Raw genomic sequence first — 18977 nt, forward strand, 5'->3', positions numbered from 1 at the left:
CACTTTTGTTTGAACTAAACAACAACCAGCCTCAGTTAATCTGGAATTGGTTAATCAAATATGCTTGGTGTCTTGTGGGGTTTTTTTTTTGTTTTTTTTTTGGTTGTTGCATAACCCTCCCTTATTCCTGTCAGCTGCCTTTGCACCGCCTCAGTTATTTCTCCTCCCTACAATTAAAAGGCAGCTCTTCAGGCTTCAGGCTCGGCAGTCGCCTCTTTGCTCTCAAAGCAGACATCTGTTAGGATCCACTCGCCAGGTGAGAATTTGACATTTTACCCTAACATCAGACCATTTTTTAGTCACAGACATTTAAAGGTGTGGGTATTAGCTTGGGTCGGGGGTCGCCTTAAAAGTGTAGTTCTCAAAGACAGTAGTCACAACCAGCCTTTTCTGTTCTGTTTTGCTAAAAATACTTTGCATGAAATCTTTTTGGCAACAAGTTGCCTCAAACCCTGCCACACCCAGTGCTGTGTTACTAAACTACTCATGTTGCACACACACAAGCATTGTTCCAGCCCGAAACTAAAATACCCAGAGTTATCATGTCCTGCTGAATGAGGGAAAAAACATTTTTAAACTTGCTGATGTTGTAGGCAAAAAGGCAAAGGTAGTAGTTAACTCCCTGTAAGGGTCACATTGTACAATAAAACTTTGGAGCAGAGTATGTGCGTGCCCTGTATTATCATACAGTACAGAACAATGCCACAGAACAGAATCTCTGTTGATGTGGGCTGGCTGTGCTTATAATCAACAACTTTACTAGCGCAACCCAACAGAAAAAAACACACTTCCCAAACCAGCTCATGTGTCAGTAGGCTACCAGCAGGGATTCTCACAGTCCTGCTCTACAGGTAAGACCTTGCTGGCGCCTCACAAGCAGCCAATCAGGACACCGACCACTGACACCACCTCTGGCTAACATAGCATGGACCAAGATATGTGAAACAAAGGGATACATAGGGGATGTGCATCATACTACGAATCATTTAGCTTTTTTTTTTTTAAGGGTGAATGTTTATCATGATTTAAAAATGTTATTTTTAAAATAATTTTCAACTTCTTTTACTGCAGATTTTTTTTTTTTTTTTTTAAAGCAATACACTTCACAGACCTCAGATGATTGTTCCGAACCCCTAAAAGTCAGATGCTGACGGCTGAGTAATAAGTTTGAGAACCGCTGCTGTAGAGGCCACTCACCCCTGGTTCTCATGCCCAATAACATAAGTTTTAGCAAGTAAGACAAGGTTAAGACGAAACAACGATCTGGCAATGTGGAGGGATCTTCGTGGTGATGAGCTGCTGGATTGCAGGTGTGCAGGTTCAGCAGGTGTCTCATCAGCTGGGATCCAGCAGCCAGGAGAGCGAGAGGTGGACTACCCACGCATGGGACAAAACTGGGGAGTGGCTGTAGCGGTGACACCTTATCACAAACAACCACTCTCGTCCTTATTGTCAGTTGTAGGATGAAGAAGAAGTTGTTCCTGGACGTGGACACGGGGGTGGATGATGCTCAGGCTATCATGATGGCCCTTGCAGCCCCTGATGTGGAGATTTTGGGGATCTCCTGCTGCCATGGCAACACAAGCCTTGAGAACGCCCTTAAGAACACCCTGCGCGTCCTCAAAGTCTGCAACAGGCTTGATGTAAGTACTTCTTTTTTTTATATGTGGCTAGGGGCATCAGCACACGTTTCACGAGGGGTAAACTATGATCTCCGACAGATCCCGGTGTACCGTGGCTGCGCCGAGCCCATGTTAGCCCGCCAACGGCACGCTGGAGATTTTCATGGGAAGGACGGGCTGGGGGACGTCCCAGATCCGGATCCTCCGAGCCTGGACCTGCTGAAGAAGAAAGCGGTGCAGGCCATGATCAAGGCTGTGAGGGAGAACCCCGGAGAGGTGGGTGGATGATAAACCTTCATACCTCACCTGACTGACAACTATGTGACCGTTCCATCAAACTGGCACATAACACATTATGACGAAATTGAAAAACCTAGTCTAATGACGAGAATTTGGAAGCTACACTATTATATCTGTGCTGATTTGGACCACGGCTGTATGACCCACTACAGTACAGGTTACATGACTGATAATCAAAACTTTATTATCATCCTCACTCGCTCTGTTTACAGGTGACTCTAGTGGCCACAGCACCTCTCACCAACCTGGGTGTTGCGGTGCTGCTGGACCCCAACTTCCCTAAGAAGCTGAAGGCACTCTACATCATGGGAGGAAACACTGAATGTACGTCACCCGTGTGTTATTATGTGTGTTGACGACGACTGTTAAGCATTGAAGTCAATGTTGGGCCCGCTGTTTTACAGCCAGGGGTAACACCACAGTGTGTGGGGAGTTTAACTTTGTGGCTGACCCCGAGGCTGCCTACATTGTGCTGGACCGCTACACCTGTCCCACCTACATCGCCACCTGGGAGTTCAGCGGCAGGAACAGCCTGCCATGGGTCTGTCATTACTGTCAAATGAATATAGATGATGACAAGAGATACCACACTTGAAAAGGAATACAAACTGATAAAATGGACCAAACTGTTTACTTACTTTCTTGTTTTTCGTCCTTTTCTATTTCAGTCTTTCTGTGACGACTGGCTGGCCCAAGACACAGACAAGGCTCGTTTCATGGAGAAGATTTCTCGCCATACGAGAGAGGTGCAAGAACGTCCCCAGTGTTTTATTTCAACCCTCTGTACAAAAAAAGATTAATTGGACTTAATAGTGGAAGTTGATCACGGTGCTCTCTGCTGGGTAGCAATCCTTGAGTCCTGTCATTCGTGTAGATGCCACGTTCCCACACACTTAAACAGACAAAGTACATCTCCTCGTGGCAATCGGGCTCCCAGACGGCAGTGGCCTTGAGCTCTGTCACTTCCCTCTTGCCATTCCTGAGCAGTTTTGGAATTGTAGTAGGTTGCACAGTCCTATTGGGGCCACTGCCTCCCGGGGATGCATGGACCATGATGGGGTTCAGCTGATCTGCAACAATGTGTGGGGTGGGTGGTGCAAGTCATGTGGCATCCACGTGAATGCCAGGACTCAGGGCTTTTCATTACATCGTATCGAGATGATCAGTGTCATTTGCTTTACCTGTTAGACGCCGATCAGATTTATGCATCTTGCTCAACTTTCGTCACTACAGGTGATCCAGACTGAGCGGTATCAGAAGGAGATGGTGGGGAAATCTGGATTCAACGCCTGTGACGCCTATGCCTTAGCTGCGGCCATCGACGACGGTCTGGTGACGGAAAGCGAAGAGGTGAAACAAAAACCATTAGTTCCAGCCTTTTAGATGTGTATGCATCCGAGTAGTTTTATTTATTTTTTGGATAAAATGCTTTGTGAATGAATGATTAAAAGCACTGGAGTTTTTTTTTTTTTTTTATGAATTTTCCTGAACTAGCTGCAAAAAAGCCAAAGAAAAAAATGTTTCAGTATCGTCTTCCTCCTCCAGGTTGCAGTAACAGTGGAGCTGGAGGGCACTTACACCCGAGGCATGATGGTCGTGGACTACATGGGTCTGCTGAAAAAGAAGCATAAGGCCGTCATCATGAAGAAAGTTGACCTGGAGAGGTTCAAACAAATGCTGATGAATGCGCTGAAATAGATCTCTTATTATTCACTGTATGTATCATGTTTTACAGGTCATACCACTCATATGCGCACATTATTTCAACCTTTAATCCAGTTTTAAGTGCCTTTTAGCTTCCATTTCTTGCCACTCTGACCTGAAACATTATCCCATCAGTATATGATTCACTATTCATTCTTCAGCATAACAAGCCAAGTATAATTAGTATGTAATAATGATCTTACTCTTAGACCTACATTTCTTGAACTACCAGGAGGAGGAGAGGTGAACAATGAGGATGACGAATAAGGAACTATTTCCTTTCTACTGAGCTATCGCTGCACAGAGGGAGTGTTTGTGGATTATCTGGAGTGACGATCACGATAACCGGAAAAACTCATTGCTGTTCGGTTTTTCAAGTATACATATTTTTCTAACCTGATGTGTTTGGAACTGCGGGTCGTTGGTAATAAACTGACCATAACTTATTTTTTGTGAAGCATGTTTTATTGAATTGGGATCGCGTGACATAGGACAAGAGAAGACGGTCTACATTTTCATACACCCATCCATCCCTCTGCTCATTATACTGTATGTGACAGTGCAGGCTGCAATGGGAAATACATACAACAGTAGTAAATAATAATAATAATATTGGATGGACAATTGTATAAGGAGTCTCCACTATAGGTTATTCCTCAGGTAACTTTTTTTAAGATGGAGGGTGTTTTTCTGTTCTTGACTGGTCTACCCGAATATCAAAATACTTTTTTAATTAGGCCATCGGAAAGAATTTGCCTTTGTGTCCTAATTAGTGCAGATATGGAGTCTGGAGCTCCCAGCACAATACAGACGGGATCAGCTTCAATGCGGGTTATAAGAATATCAGAGAATGCTTTAAAAAAACCTCTTTATTATGGGACAACTGATCATAATTTCTAATGGAATAATTTGATCAACACCATCAGGGGTAGAAAGGAAACACCCCAAACGTCACTGTCTTGGGCTTCACAATACGCCCTTTTAAAAGTTTAGATGAGCAGTTGGGCAAGAAGGGGCTCCAGGGGCTTTGAAAACATGAAGGCTTAGGCCAACAATCAAAAGGACCGCTGTTAGCAATTTTCATGAATATATCTTGTTTGGCAGAAAGATTAAAAGAATTGGAGTGAAGCAGACAGCTGATGATTATGACATGTATTTTCTGAAAATGTATATTTCTAACGGGTATCATTTGACCTTGGCTGTACATGTTCTTTGTAAAAAAAAAAAAAAAAAAGAAAGAAAAACACTCACTATGCTTTGGAGGTAAAGATGCTTCTTTGAAAAGTACAGGTGTTACAGACATAATTTACATCTGAAGGCATTCAGGAGAAGCTGTCCTGGAGGTTTTGGCCTGCAGGGACTCAGTGGAATGCACTTTTTCACAAGAAATTCAGTTTTTCTTTCCTCACAACACAGTTGATCAACCAGCACTAAACTTAAGAGAAGTTTTCTATAACCATTAGGGGCACAATATGTTAGGGTGTGTGATAATCCAAGAGTATTTCTTTTTTTTTTTTTTTCTCAATGCTAGTAACATTATTTGCAGTTTGCAGAAGAGACCTGAACTCACCACCACTCAAGCATCACTGATTCTATATTACCTGTCCATTATTTCTGGACCTTTCACAAAACTGAACTGCTTTCTAAGATGCATTGTCCCATAATGTTTGTAGAACAGGTCCAAGTAAATTATAACATAATAGCATCTAATAGGCTTTTTGTACCACATAAAAAAACTAATGGGTAACATCATGCAGTACATCTTAGTTCTGATGAGCTTTATTTTCATTTGTATGGTTAATGTTAACCAAAAGCATCACTCGAACAGCACCACTGTGAGGTGACTGTGTGGTACTACAAAACACCCTCATGCCATTTTATTTCCCAGAGGAGCAACAGCAAAGGATCTCATAAAACTGAGGCAGCTTAAATTAATAAAACCTTTTATTGAAAGTGCTTAAGAATGTACACTTTAAGAAAAAAGAAAAGAAAAAAAAAAAGGCTTGCACCCCATGTTCCTCACATTCATTTTATCTCTTCAATAAGCAAGATTAGATTTTTCAGGCTTTTTTTTTTTTTTTGTAAGAAAACTCAAAGAAACAAAGCAAATTCTTCCTCTTCAGAAACAGCCACTGGTGTGTGTATATATTACAACCTGCTTCGATACTATTTACAAATAATACAAAAAGAACAACAGTAAAAGCTGTGTCTCATCTGTCCCCTTGTCTCTAATACCAGTCCAATCACATCATTGACTTTGCAGCTCAACATAAGAGCCAAAAAGAATATCAACAGAGTCAATAGAGAGTCCAGCTCAGTGAGTCCCAGTTCACTAAGAGTCAACCAGATGCTGACCGACAGAAGCAGGAAATGGATTCGTTGCCACCTACGTGCGAGTGATTTTGTGTCTGCCTGGAGCCAACTAGTGTCCAATCTCACAGACAAACTGGTCCTACTGGACTCTGTACTTGTAAAACCAGCAGAGACCCCGGGTGAAGTTCCAGCCCAGGGACACGGAGAGGACGTAGATTAGGCCGAGCAAAGCGAAGGGGTAGAGCAGCACCACAGTGTTCTTCAGGAAGGGTAGAACTGTGTCGATAACACAGGACAAACACAGAGCAGATACTTAACATCACAGATCTATAAAATCACAGTGAAATGTACACTACATCTACATGAACGAGTCTTTCAGCAATTATCGTTATTATGAATTACTGTACTGATTTTTTTTCTCAAATAATCAGTGAAATGTTTGGACACTAAACACATAATTTCCTGAAAGCCATGCTGATCTTTTCCAATAGCCGCCCACAATGACAGTCTCTAGGATGATCAATGTACTATCAAATAAGAATAAGAAAATAAGCAAACCCTCGTGTATTTTTGAATAACGCAAAAAAGAATGATGATGAACAGGTTTATGATGCTTACACTATACTCTTCACAGATGAGCACCAGTTTCGCATTACTTCAACATCACCACTACTACGCTTTTATGTAAAAGATGTTCATTCCAACTGATTTTCTTAATTGCAATTTCAAGATTGGATTACTGACTTTTAGATTTGTGGTCAGTTACTGAAAAGCCAAATCAGAAAGTGTCTCTGAGGAATTAGTTATCCTAGTCGGTCCTTAAATGATTTGTTGAAATTCTGAATTACTTGCTGCATGAGCTTTTTTTCAAAGCTTTTTCCTTTTTGCTTTGTCACTCCAATGTACGTTAAAATTTCCTAATAAAATGACCTCACTCTTAGCATCACATTCCTTTAGAAGGTTGTTCAATTTCTCATTAAAAAACAGTTGCTGTGGACAGTGGTCAAAATCATAGTCAATGACATTGGGGCTGAGAGATTTAAATTGACAACAATACATTCCAAGTCATTAACACAGGACAGCTGAATTTTGGCAGTTTTTACTGTCCTTCACATAAATTAATACACCGCCACTCCGATCATCCATTTTGCTTCATCTGAATATACTGTGGCTGGAAAGTTTTCGTGCAACCTTAAGCAAGGAATTCCAAATGTGTTACATACAGAAGATGTTACAGGTGATCACTTTTAGGAATAGCCCTTCGGATATATAAATGTCCACCTAATAATCTGCTTGGTTTGGCAAGATAATCTCAGCGAGGAAAACAGTTCTGAGAAGTTTAACACTGCGGTGTTGCACAGTCGCAGGAAATTTACTTAATTATCCGCTTTCCATATCCTTGATTACTAATTGTCAGGTATCAGCGGTCGACTCCGAGCAAAAAAATTTGAAAACGATGAGCGCATTTAAACGTGAACAGGACTTACCATTGTACCCTAAGAATGTGATGTAGAGATAATAACTGATGGCGATCAGCCACATAGTGTTCCCAACAAAGTATCCCAGGAACCACTCTGAGTTTATCACCACAATATCTGAAACGCACAAAACAAAACTGTAGGTGAGGTGAAACAGGCGTAATTGAGACAGCGTTAATTCTGCGCCTGATGTCATTTGGACTATGAGATCATGGAGTGTTGAATCATCTATATAATAGCAAACAATAACAGCCATACTCTCCAAATAAAAATGATCACAAATTTTCAAATAAAAGTTCTGTGTCTTTTAATTTCATTACCAATTATCTCTTAAATTGTCAACTACAAATACTATTAATCATTGACTGTTGGACTGACATTATAACAACAGAACTTTTTTTAAGGCAAGTAAATAAGTAAATGAGACTCTGAAATATGAATTGAACACCTAAAATGTACATTAAAAAATGTACATTAAGCTCACAATTAGACCATTTTAAAGCAAGGCATTTGGCTTGACATAGAAAAATGCTTATGTGTTATAATAGTATGCGCTCAATCCAAAAATCTGATTGAAAATAAAAGTTTTAAACTAGCTGTTTAGATCTTTTCTCAAGACACTGTGCTGTTGCAGATCATGATTTGGACTGTAACTAATTTCCAACATTTTATGGTCCTTAATATTACGTACATGAGACTAAATTAGATGGTCATTGTTTGACCATTGTTTGGGTTTTCAGAGGCTTTAATGCCTTGATTTGGATATAGCATCTCAACACACTGATGTAAGTCACACAGTCTGGGTCTACTCACGGTTGATGAAAAAGAGTTGCAGGAAATGCAGGATGACTAGAAGAGGGTAGAAAGCGTTGAGGTGAACATCGAACGCGTAGCCCCACTCCACATCGAAGTTTCTGCTGGGATGTTTCAGCAGGTACTTGTTGGTGATAACCCTGAAGAGAAACCACAAGGAATATTGAATAGGTGAATCAAAGAAATGACCTTCTTATACACCATCTAACTTTCATTTCTTAAATCATTTTAATTTGCAGGCAAACCTTCTACTCACCACATAAGGGTTGATATGAGCAGACCAACTCCTATACAGTCAACAAAGACCACCCACAGCAGCAGCTTCAGAGTTTCTAGGACTCCCATGTCCAGCACCAGACCAAAGCCTATTGTTGACACTGAAGCCAAATAGAGGCAGTTTTCACTTATATTTCATGGAACAGATTAAGTAGGCAAGAAGTACCACCAAGAAGGAGTGGTAATGACTACACAGATATTATTACAGACTTACCACAGAGCCAGACACTGAGCAGTACTAGGAAAGCAGGGTCGTCCCTGGCCCACTGGTCCTTGGTCTGTTTCCTGTAGTGGAAGTTGCGGTAGACTCTCTGTGGCGACGTGAACAAGTAAAGCATCTGCCACAGGGCGAATTCAAAGTCCATCTGTTTGAAATGGAGCAGCCGTCGGAGGTACTTGTAGCGCTTTGCTCCCGCCGTGTGACGTGCAGCATCGCGCGAACTGAGGGCGCCGTTGCTTTGCGGCGAAGTGGTCGGCAACATGGTGCTGAAGATCACGTTGGAAGAGCATGTGAAATAAGGGAGGTAAGGACAAGAATGGAGGATTAAGCAGGAAAAAAAAGACAGGTTGAACTGCTGTACACATCCACTTTCACGGTGAAACAAATGGAATATTTTGGGATTATAATTTTATCGCCAGATGTACTGTTCCCATTTCGAAATGTAATCTATGTACACTTTGTTGTGCATAGATTGTTGTCCCAGACAACAGCTGATTGCAGACATTATCGTATGTCTTTTAAAAGAAGAGAAAACTTGATTTGAATTAACTGCATTTTGAGAACTTACACACACTGTCTATGTTATTGTTGTTGTCAGGAAGGGATTCAGCATTCCTTCTTCTTGCTGCATGTTGTGTAATCAATATTTCCCTCATTGAAGAGAAACAGGGTTTCTGGTTTAGTATTCCATATTGTTCCAATGATGTATCAATTCATCAGAGTAATGGATTAGTTGTTTTGTCTGAAATGTTTGTTTGATAAGTAGAAGGAATGGCTTAAATATACACATTACGCAGTCTTAATCAAGCCAAACCAGTCATGCAGCTCAGTTATGGCTTACCAAAAGACACAGCAATCCCGTATCTCAAATTTCTATTGTACAGCTACCCTTTTAAATGTGCTATTACTTACAATGTAATACAATAACAACCTGACAACACAGATACAGAGGATGCTCTTGTTAACCTATGCTAACTGTTGAGTAACATACACCGAGAAACATCCAAATTATGCAAAGGTTTTAATTTACAATCCAGTTTCCTACTGCGCAACGGTAGTTCTACGCACAACAAGCTTGATATATTTAATTCCCTTGCTAGTTGACGCTGTGTTTGCTAACAGACACAGTTAGCTTGCTGCTAACTAGTTTAATAACATGAGAAGGCCCGGGAAGTGTTTCTCTCAGACTTGACATAAACACTGTGGAAACTGCTTGTTATTAGTTAATCAACTGAACTTCTTCAGTCAGAAGAATATTTACCTGGTTTTGGTGTACTATTTTCCAAAAGAAATCCCCAGGTCTGACTTGTTTCTGAAGCTGTATGTGGATGCTTCCTGAACTGTCGCGAATATGAACACGTAGCTACTTCCGGTTGCATGTAGTCTTGAATCATGGGAGATGTAGTCAGAGGTGGAAAGCCGGGCTCCCCTACAGGGATGTAAGCCCATCTCCGACTCCGAACAAATAGCTGTATCGTAAAAAGAAAGAAAGAAAGAAAGAAAGAAAGAAATGCGGGTATGCTTTCCTCGTATGTTTACCGACACAAGGTGAAGGAGCGACTTAATTTTATTGTGAAACTTGGGCTCTTATTTTCAAGCGGAAGTAAGACTGCTATTTCCGTTAGTACGCCATAGTTATTTGACTGGTGGTATAACGCTGTCCAGATCACCGCTGTTCTGGTCAAAAAGGCCAAATAGCGAAAGGTAAGAGCCTTGGAACACTTCACGAAGTTACTAACATTTAAATGTATATGATATTTACATGCAACACCAGAGGCAAATTACGCGGTTGACCTTATTCTCCCAGTAACCCTGTTACAACATTGCAGTGCCCGTGTCCTTGAGTAACTCAGTTCTCATAGCTAATGCTATTAGCCTGCAAGCGAGGAGTCCTCATTGGATGTTTTAGTCTTGTTATCAGTTATATATTATTGTGCTTTACATTTTGTTGTCTCTGTATGTTGTCTGTGCATTATATTGTTGAGACGTTCACTAAGTGCACATAATCGTTTCAAAGAGATGGCTGTGTATCACTTGTTGTTGTTGTCAGTAAAAGCTAGCAAGCTAGCAAGTGCTAGCAACTGCGGCTGCATTACATTAGATACATTTCACTGTCACTGGTGTTCTGAGTTCATCAGATAGACCTGCACACACTTTTTCAGTCCAGTAAGAGAGCCATGCCCTCTCTGTTATAAACTCTAGAGACAGCGCCTAATATAATAGTGATAATAGTAATAACTTTATGCCTAGGGTGCCTTTATAAACAGCGTTTACAAAGGGCTTTGACAGAGCAAAAGCAAGAGACACAGCAATATAATATAACTGTCTCTGCATAACAATCAAATCATACTAGTTGAAGTTAAAACAGGAAGCCAAAGAAAAAGAAAGCACAAATATATATTTATCTACACATCCCTATTAAGTAACATGTAATATGTTGAATTAATTGATCCCGCTCATGTGGAAATGTTGGTTCTCTGTAAATAAATGAATCCAGGGATATGGTCTAGACCTGCTTAGTTTGGAAAGGGTCATCAGATGACGTTTGTTGTAAATTGGCACCATACAAAATAAGATTGATTGACTGATTGATTGATCATACGTATTATCTTATTAGTTCATCATCTGTAAATAAATATACAAGGCTTTAAATATTTGATTATTCATGATATCAAAAAAAGGCTGCCTCATACGTTGGTTGTGTCTTTTTTTTCTCACTGCAGCATGTTGCGACTGCCGTCCGTCGGCCGAGCGCTGGCTGGAGCTGCCAAGAGCAGCCTGGCTCCTTCCAACACTGGTAATATATGTGTGTCCACACATCTGTGTTTTACGTGTGTGTCAAGGTCAAGAGTTCCTCTGCACTGTAACTGAGCAGATTTTCGAGTAAAATGTTATTTGTCCCTATTATAAATCACTTGTATTTCATTTTCTTATTTTTAACTCCGGTGTGTTTTAGCATATACAGAAACATCCCATTAATTTCTCCCCTTTAATGTGCAGTATGTTTTGGGAAGAAGCTCACACATTGACATCAGTCATATAATTAGATATACATTATTTAAGGGTGTGTACTATACTGTCCATGCTAAAATCAATTTTATCTCAATTTCAGGGAAAGCAGACATTTTTAGATACATGTCATTGGTCAAGTTTAATTTAAATCCAGTAAAACTGACCTGTGTGTATCTTCTTTCAGTGCGTACCTCAGTGCGTGCTGCCAGCAACATGGTGGAAGTGTTTGTGGATGGGAAACCGCTGGAGGTGGAGCCTGGAACTACTGTGCTTCAGGTAAGAAAATGCAAATTATATTACTGTAATATTCTATGTTTAATATGGTCCCCTCAAATTAGATATTATATATTTGTATCTATGTAGTTATATGTAGTTAACACTAGGTACTGTTTTGTGATATTTATGTTAGTCCTTGCAAAGATTTAGTCCATAAATGTGTACAAAGATTTTGACAGTTTTTTTGACAACTGTTCTAATAAAGCTGTTGCTCTATCTCTCCATTTAAGGAATCAACATAATTAACTTTGATCTTCACTCTAAATGCTTCCTGCCATGTTTGAAGGGCTCACTACAGAGAACAATGTCATGGCACAACATGCTGACACACTGATTGAACTTAGTAGTGTCATTCCTAACTAGTGTCAGATAGTTAAACTAAAAGACCTTAAAAAAGAACTATAGTTTTTTTCTTGTCGTCATGCCTGATGATGTCTGTTTTGCTCCTTCAGGCCTGTGAGAAGGCTGGAATCCAGATCCCAAGGTTTTGTTACCATGAGCGCCTCTCGGTGGCGGGAAACTGTCGTATGTGTCTGGTTGAGATTGAGAAAGCTCCGAAGGTAAAGAAATGTCTTTTGTTTGTTTGTCTGTAGGCAGATTATTTTGATATTATCCTTGAAATTGCTTGAATTTGAACAACTTTTGGTGTGTTAGCACCATATCCACTCATGTAAAGCAAATCTGTTTTAGCATTTGAAATGAATAGAGCCCACACCACGTGTGTTTGTTGACTACTGGTGTTGAAAGCTTAAAACATGCAATCAAGCTGTCAAATCAAACACATTTATTGTACATATTGACTGCTGAGGGTATAAAGTAATTATGATAACTTCATTTTTTGCAATTGCAAACAGAGTAACAATTTTAGATGATAAAGGGTTTGAGAGTCTGGAAAGATTAGGTTTGGTAACTTGATGGTGCTTGAAAAAGCCTTGAATTTTACTTTTAAAACATTTTATGAAGACTGGCATTAAAGAGAACAAAGAACACTGGGATTAATCTAGCCTTCTTTGCATAGAATTTGCCAGAATTTTACAGTAATATCGTCTAATTCTGTAGTTCTCGTCCCCTTTCTGTCATCCTGGTCCCTTACTGCCCCCAGCAAAATAAATTGTGGGCTATTTTCCTCCTTGAATTTTGTTGATTAAAACTGTTTATAATTATGTTCCTATACTTAGTTTCCCTTATTTATTTGCCAGATTTTTTCCAGATTTTGAAATTTGTTTTGTCCTTAATCAGGGACATCAAGTATATAAAAGCCGATAACAATTTCAAAATTACAAATGCTTTCAGTTTGAGAGTTTCCATTTCAGTATTTGCATTTTAAATATAACTTTTTAAATGTCCTTTTTTGTTTTAAGTTTATTTATAACCTGATTCTATTTGTGCCTTAGATTTTTATAACTGCCAAAAATATCTTCCAGACAGAGGATGCTGTTAGTGCTCTTAAACTGGAACTATGATTTTCTGAACAGATATTTCCCTACTGCACTTCAGCAGACTAATGGTAGCTCGTGATCATTAGCCCGTGTTTGTATAGTAAACGATCTTACACACTCAAGGTGGTTGAGGAAACAAGAGATGAACTAATAAGGGGGAGCGGCCTCCATTGATGTATTAGCAATGTGTGTACTCCTCAGCCGGTGGCGGCCTGTGCTATGCCTGTCATGAAGGGGTGGAACATCCTCACCAACTCAGAGAAGACACGCAAAGCCAGGTACAAATTTAGATATTCACATATGATTCAAATTTGAGATACATTTTTAAATGTCCCTAAAGTGTGAATAACTTTTGTAAGTAGACTGATTCGTGTGTTTGTATTTGTGTGTGACATCAGAGAGGGAGTGATGGAGTTCCTGCTGGCCAACCACCCACTGGACTGCCCCATCTGTGATCAGGGAGGAGAGTGTGACCTGCAGGTAACCAAACTAGTAAATGGAGGATAAAGGGTCAGTTCACTGAAATTAGAAAATATATACACTGCATTAGAGGCCACCTACTACACCAGCAATATGTACTGATTTGGCCAAAGTGTAGCTTATGATAGGTAAAACACAAACAAAGGCAAAATCTGCAGTATGCCATAAGTGCCTGCGTGTCGTACTGTTCCGGAAAAAATAATGCATCAGACCTTACAAAGCACCGCAAGGATCTCAACAACCGGCCAGGCCACCAGTAGATTTTTTTAAAAATTGTTTTTCCGTTTCTGTTTTTGAGACATTTTTTAACTCACCAAACAATAATTTGAATGATGTTTGCAAAAGTCATCAAAATACAGTTTTTATGTGCGTTTGACACTCAACCTGCTGTCCTACCAGGATCAGTCCATGCAGTTTGGTACAGACCGCAGTCGTTTCACAGAGGGGAAAAGAGCAGTCGAGGACAAGAACATCGGGCCGCTCATCAAAACCATCATGACCCGCTGCATCCAGTGCACGCGCTGTGTCCGGTGAGTAGGAACTGCAACTAATGATTATTGTTGTTATTGATGAATCTGATGTTTTCAGATTGCCTCCTCTGTCCAACCAACAGTCCATAACCAACAGACTCTTCTTTTACTATCATAAATGAAAAAGAAAAGCAGCAGTTCCTCATATTTAACAGGCTGGAACGAGCAAATGGTTGACATTTTTGACTTTGCTCGAGAAGTGAAATAATTAATCAATTATCAAAAAAGTTAGCAGCTGTATATCTTTTGATCAACCAACCTTTTAATCACCTAATCATTGTAGTTCTACCGGTAAGTGCATTAAAAACATCCATACTCAATCTTTCATTCCTCTTTGGTGTGTTTTATGTAGTTTTGCCAGTGAGATTGCTGGTGTTGAAGACCTGGGAACAACAGGAAGAGGAAACAACCTGCAGATCGGGACCTACGTGGAGAAGATGTTCATGTCGGAGCTTTCAGGCAACGTTATCGATGTGTGCCCTGTGGGAGCCCTGACCTCCAAACCCTATGCTTTCACCGCTCGACCATGGGAGACCAGGTATGGAAGGGTTCGATACTTCCATTAAGCTAATGCAAGATGTGTTGTCACCATACAGAACCATAGTAGACAATTAGTGCTGCTTAAATTGAACAATATGAGCTTTCTAGAAGCGATTTGTTCTTCATTTTGGTCAGTCAGAATTCACCTTTTTTCTGATTCCATCATACTGTTTCCTTTAGCTTCAACTTGTGCTATCTTTGCAGGAAAACAGAGTCCATTGATGTGTTGGATGCTGTGGGCAGTAACATTGTGGTGAGCACAAGAGGTGGCGAGGTGATGCGGGTGATGCCCAGGCTAAACGAAGACGTCAACGAAGAATGGATCTCTGACAAGACCAGGTAAAATCTGAACACAGGTCAGAAGGACTGGCTTTAGCATGTGCCCACGTGCTAGGCTTAAAAATGTGTCAACATTCTTCAGATTGAATTGAAGAGAAACCCACTCCACTAGTCTTTAAAATGAATGTCTGATTTTGTTAGAAATGTCAGATTTTACTTATCCAATCCAATTATATCTCCAAATGTGTGTCCTCAGGTTTGCATATGATGGTCTGAAGAGGCAGAGGTTGACCCAGCCAATGGTAAAGGATGCTTCAGGTCAGCTGACCCCGACCACCTGGGAGGATGCTCTCACTCGAGTTGCCGGAGCAGTAAGTGTGTTTGCTTACTCGAACTGCATGTTTATTTTTCTTTGACAGCAAACGTGATATTTATGAAAATGTGTCTCTGTCCATTACATTCGTGACAACTTAGACATCCCTTGGGGGTACCTTAGTTGTGTCACCATATTAGAGCCTGTATCCATAAATAAGTGTGTTTGTTTGCTGTGTGCAGCTGCAGAGTGTGCAGGGCAATGAGGTAGCGGCTATTGCAGGAGGGATGGCTGACGCTGAAGCTCTGGTCTCCCTCAAAGACCTCCTGAACAGACTCGGGTCAGAACACCTCTGCACCGAGGAGCTCTTCCCTATGGCGGGCGCGGGGTAAGATTCAATATAATTTAAAGTATAGTGTTCCACCAGTCTCTTTCGGTTTGTACTGTATCTCTGACTATCAACTGACGCTGTTTTTCATCTCACCGCAGAACTGACCTACGCTCCAACTACCTGTTGAACTCTCGCATCGCCGGCATCGAGGAGTGTGACCTGGTGCTGCTTGTAGGAACCAACCCGCGCTACGAAGCCCCACTCTTCAACGCCAGAATTCGCAAGAGGTAAACTCACTCTTTTTTCAAAGGCTCCCTTAGCCCACTGAAATCCACGTTTGCACCGCAGTAAAGTGATGGCAGGACTTGACGCTAACTGGTGTTGTCATGTCAGAGTTTGTCTTGATTATATAACTCTGCCTTTCTCTTTTGCTCCTCTTCGTCTATCAGCTGGCTCCACAATGAGCTGCGTGTTGCCATGGTGGGTCACCAGGTTGATCTGAGCTACTCTTACGACCACCTGGGAGAGGAAACATCAGTGCTGAAGGAGCTGGCTAATGGCACGCACCCCTTCTGCCAGGTAATGAACACACTCGGAGGACGTTTGCTGGTTCATGAACTGATGTGATTTTTTTTAATTTTTTTTTTTTAATGCAGATGGATTTCTGGCAACTTTGACTTGAATTTTTCCTGTCCCCCCCTTTTTTCAGGTCCTTTCAGCTGCCAAGCGTCCTGTAGTGGTCGTGGGCAGCAGCACTCTGCAGAGAGAAGACGGAGCTGCCATTTTGAGCGCCGTCTCTACCATCGCTCAGAACGCCAGAACCACTAGTGGAGTGGTGGAGGGATGGAAAGTCCTAAACGTCCTGCATAGGTACAGTATAAAAAGTATTCACCCCCGGGCTGTTTTCCTGTGTTATTGCTTTGACAAATGGAATCACGGTCAATATAATTTGGCTTCTTTGACAATCATGACAAAAAAACCTTTGATGTCAAAACGAAAACAGATTTCTACAAAGAAATGACAATAAATTAAAAATATATCATGTACAATAAGTGATTGCATGAATATTCACCCCCTTTTAAAGTGACTTACCTAACTCAACAGAGGTCTGGGCAATTGGTCCTCGTAGTAATGAAATTAAATGAATGTGTTTCAAGTGATGTAGTGTAAAGTCCCCTGTGTCTGAAGGTCTAGTCACTGGTTAATCAGAATTGCTGGTTACAGTTACACTGTGAACACTCGAAGCAACTCCATGAAAAGGTTATTGAAACACGTTTAAATCAGGGGATGGATACAAAAACATTTCCAAGTCACTGAACATCCCCTGGAGTTCAGTTAATTCCATCATTAAGAAATGGAAGGCACGATTGTAAACCTGTTTTTTTTTTTTCCCCTAAATATTTGTTTAAAAAGCCAAATTATGTCGACCATGATTCCATTTATAAAACCAATAAAAGGGGAATACTTCTTTAAGGCACTGCACAACTTGAACTCGTATGTCGATTTCAAAAAAGATGGATGCAGATTTGATGAGGTGAGGTACAGCAGATGCTTCCAGCTCATACGTTGTGTTTTTATGTATGTGTGTGTGAGCAGAGTGGCCAGTCAGGTGGCTGCGTTGGACCTGGGCTACAAGGCCGGTGTGGAGGCCATCAGGGACAATCCACCTAAAGTCCTGCTCCTGCTGGGAGCCGATGGAGGCTGCATCACCAGAGCCGACCTGCCTAAAGAAAGCCTCATTATCTACCAGGGTATGCACACACAAAGAGACGTGCCACAAAGGATACACACATACGCTCATAACTGATACATTTGAATGATTTTCAACCCCTACAGGTCACCATGGCGACATAGGAGCACCGATGGCAGACATCATCCTGCCAAGTGCCGCATTCACGGAGAAAAATGCCACCTACGTCAACACTGAAGGTAGGAGCCAACACACTCGGGTAGCAGTCACCGCTCCAGGAATGGCCCGAGAGGACTGGAAGATCATCAGAGCTGTATCTGAAGTAAGCAGGAAGTCACGCCCCAGTCATACATACTAACATTCATATGGATAGCCAACGTTTATTTTGACTTTAAAACACTCATTTAAGTAACGGTTTCTGCGTTTGCAGCTGGTCGGTGTGACGCTGCCCTACGACTCTCTGGAAGAGGTCCGATCCAGGCTAGCCGAGGTCTCTCCTAATCTGGTCCGTTACGACGATGTAGAGGAGGCCAACTACTTCAAACAGGCTAATGAACTTGCTGAGGTACAAGCACCAAAACACACATAGAGTTGGAATCTGGAGTCATACAGTGTATAATGCCTTCACATTGAATTCTTTTGTGTTCACACATCTGTGAGGGTTGCTAAGACATAACAAACACTGATTATTTGAATCACATCTAATGAATGTTCTTGCTGTCATGAATAGTATGTTTAGTTAATAGACAGAAGCACATGAAATGAATGAATATGCACACTGGGCTCTGTGTTCTTTGCAGGCTGTGAACCAGGACCTCTTAGCAGCTCCTCTTGTACCACCTCAGCTTTCAGTAGGGGACTTCTACATGACAGGTATGTGTGCTATTTTTTCCCATAGGGGATTCACAAACACATATACACTTTTTTTTTTTTTTTTTTTTACATTTTAAATCATCTTTTGATGCTCCTTCTATTCTTCTATTTTCAGACTCCATCAGCAGGGCTTCCCAGACGATGGCCAAATGCGTAAAAGCCGTGACAGAAGGAGCGGCCGCCGTCGATGAGCCCTCAGTTTGCTAGAGCAACTCTTAACCCTCACACACAGTCTCTCTGCCAAAACACACACTTCTCTGATGGAACAGACTGTCGCTCTTTAAATTAAAGTTGTCCTTGATGCTTGTTGTATACAGTTAAATCGTTTTCTCTGCGGAGAAGGCTCTTTGTTGAATAAGTCTGAGAAATATAAATAAAATCTTACTCTTGACTCCAGTTTGGTTTGGGTTTTCATTGATGGCGTTTTGTTGACTCACTTATCATTCCTTCATATATTTTACTAAAAATATTCAGACTTAAGAGTCAGA

General features: G+C 41.0%; 3 protein-coding genes across 6 annotated transcripts; 2 read left to right on the forward strand and 1 right to left on the reverse strand.

Moving 5' to 3' along the window:
* The first annotated feature begins 109 nt into the window (after positions 1-109).
* LOC119015578 (inosine-uridine preferring nucleoside hydrolase-like) lies at positions 110-4072 on the forward strand. 4 transcript variants are annotated; one of them, XM_037091687.1, is made up of 9 exons: positions 1239-1368; positions 1457-1643; positions 1722-1898; positions 2135-2246; positions 2327-2463; positions 2591-2668; positions 3156-3272; positions 3468-3637; positions 3859-4072. In XM_037091687.1, the coding sequence occupies exons 1-8, from the start codon at positions 1292-1294 to the stop codon at positions 3618-3620; spliced, it is 1038 nt and encodes a 345-aa protein (XP_036947582.1). In that variant the 5' UTR covers positions 1239-1291; the 3' UTR covers positions 3621-3637; positions 3859-4072. The 4 variants fall into 4 exon arrangements, with proteins under 4 accessions (XP_036947583.1, XP_036947582.1, XP_036947581.1 ...); XM_037091686.1 differs by having other exon boundaries at positions 1240-1368; positions 3836-4072; XM_037091688.1 differs by lacking the exon at positions 1239-1368 and adding an exon at positions 110-256 and having other exon boundaries at positions 3468-4072.
* A 1480-nt stretch (positions 4073-5552) lies between these two features.
* Positions 5553-10090, reverse strand: unc50 (unc-50 homolog (C. elegans)). The gene is made up of 6 exons (XM_037091689.1): positions 9988-10090; positions 8721-8992; positions 8487-8607; positions 8231-8370; positions 7427-7534; positions 5553-6215 (listed from the first exon to the last, which is right to left on the reverse strand). The coding sequence occupies exons 2-6, from the start codon at positions 8986-8988 to the stop codon at positions 6079-6081; spliced, it is 774 nt and encodes a 257-aa protein (XP_036947584.1). The 5' UTR covers positions 8989-8992; positions 9988-10090; the 3' UTR covers positions 5553-6078.
* A 231-nt stretch (positions 10091-10321) lies between these two features.
* Positions 10322-18880, forward strand: LOC119015600 (NADH-ubiquinone oxidoreductase 75 kDa subunit, mitochondrial-like). The gene is made up of 19 exons (XM_037091757.1): positions 10322-10430; positions 11450-11523; positions 11923-12014; positions 12467-12574; positions 13655-13731; positions 13852-13933; positions 14333-14463; positions 14816-15001; positions 15208-15342; positions 15539-15653; positions 15838-15983; positions 16085-16213; positions 16376-16505; positions 16636-16796; positions 17523-17677; positions 17763-17938; positions 18047-18181; positions 18417-18489; positions 18605-18880. The coding sequence occupies exons 2-19, from the start codon at positions 11451-11453 to the stop codon at positions 18694-18696; spliced, it is 2196 nt and encodes a 731-aa protein (XP_036947652.1). The 5' UTR covers positions 10322-10430; position 11450; the 3' UTR covers positions 18697-18880.
* The last annotated feature ends 97 nt before the right edge of the window (positions 18881-18977 follow it).

This window comes from Acanthopagrus latus, chromosome 24 (assembly GCF_904848185.1).
Source record: "Acanthopagrus latus isolate v.2019 chromosome 24, fAcaLat1.1, whole genome shotgun sequence".
Taxonomy (NCBI): Eukaryota; Metazoa; Chordata; class Actinopteri; order Spariformes; family Sparidae; genus Acanthopagrus; species Acanthopagrus latus.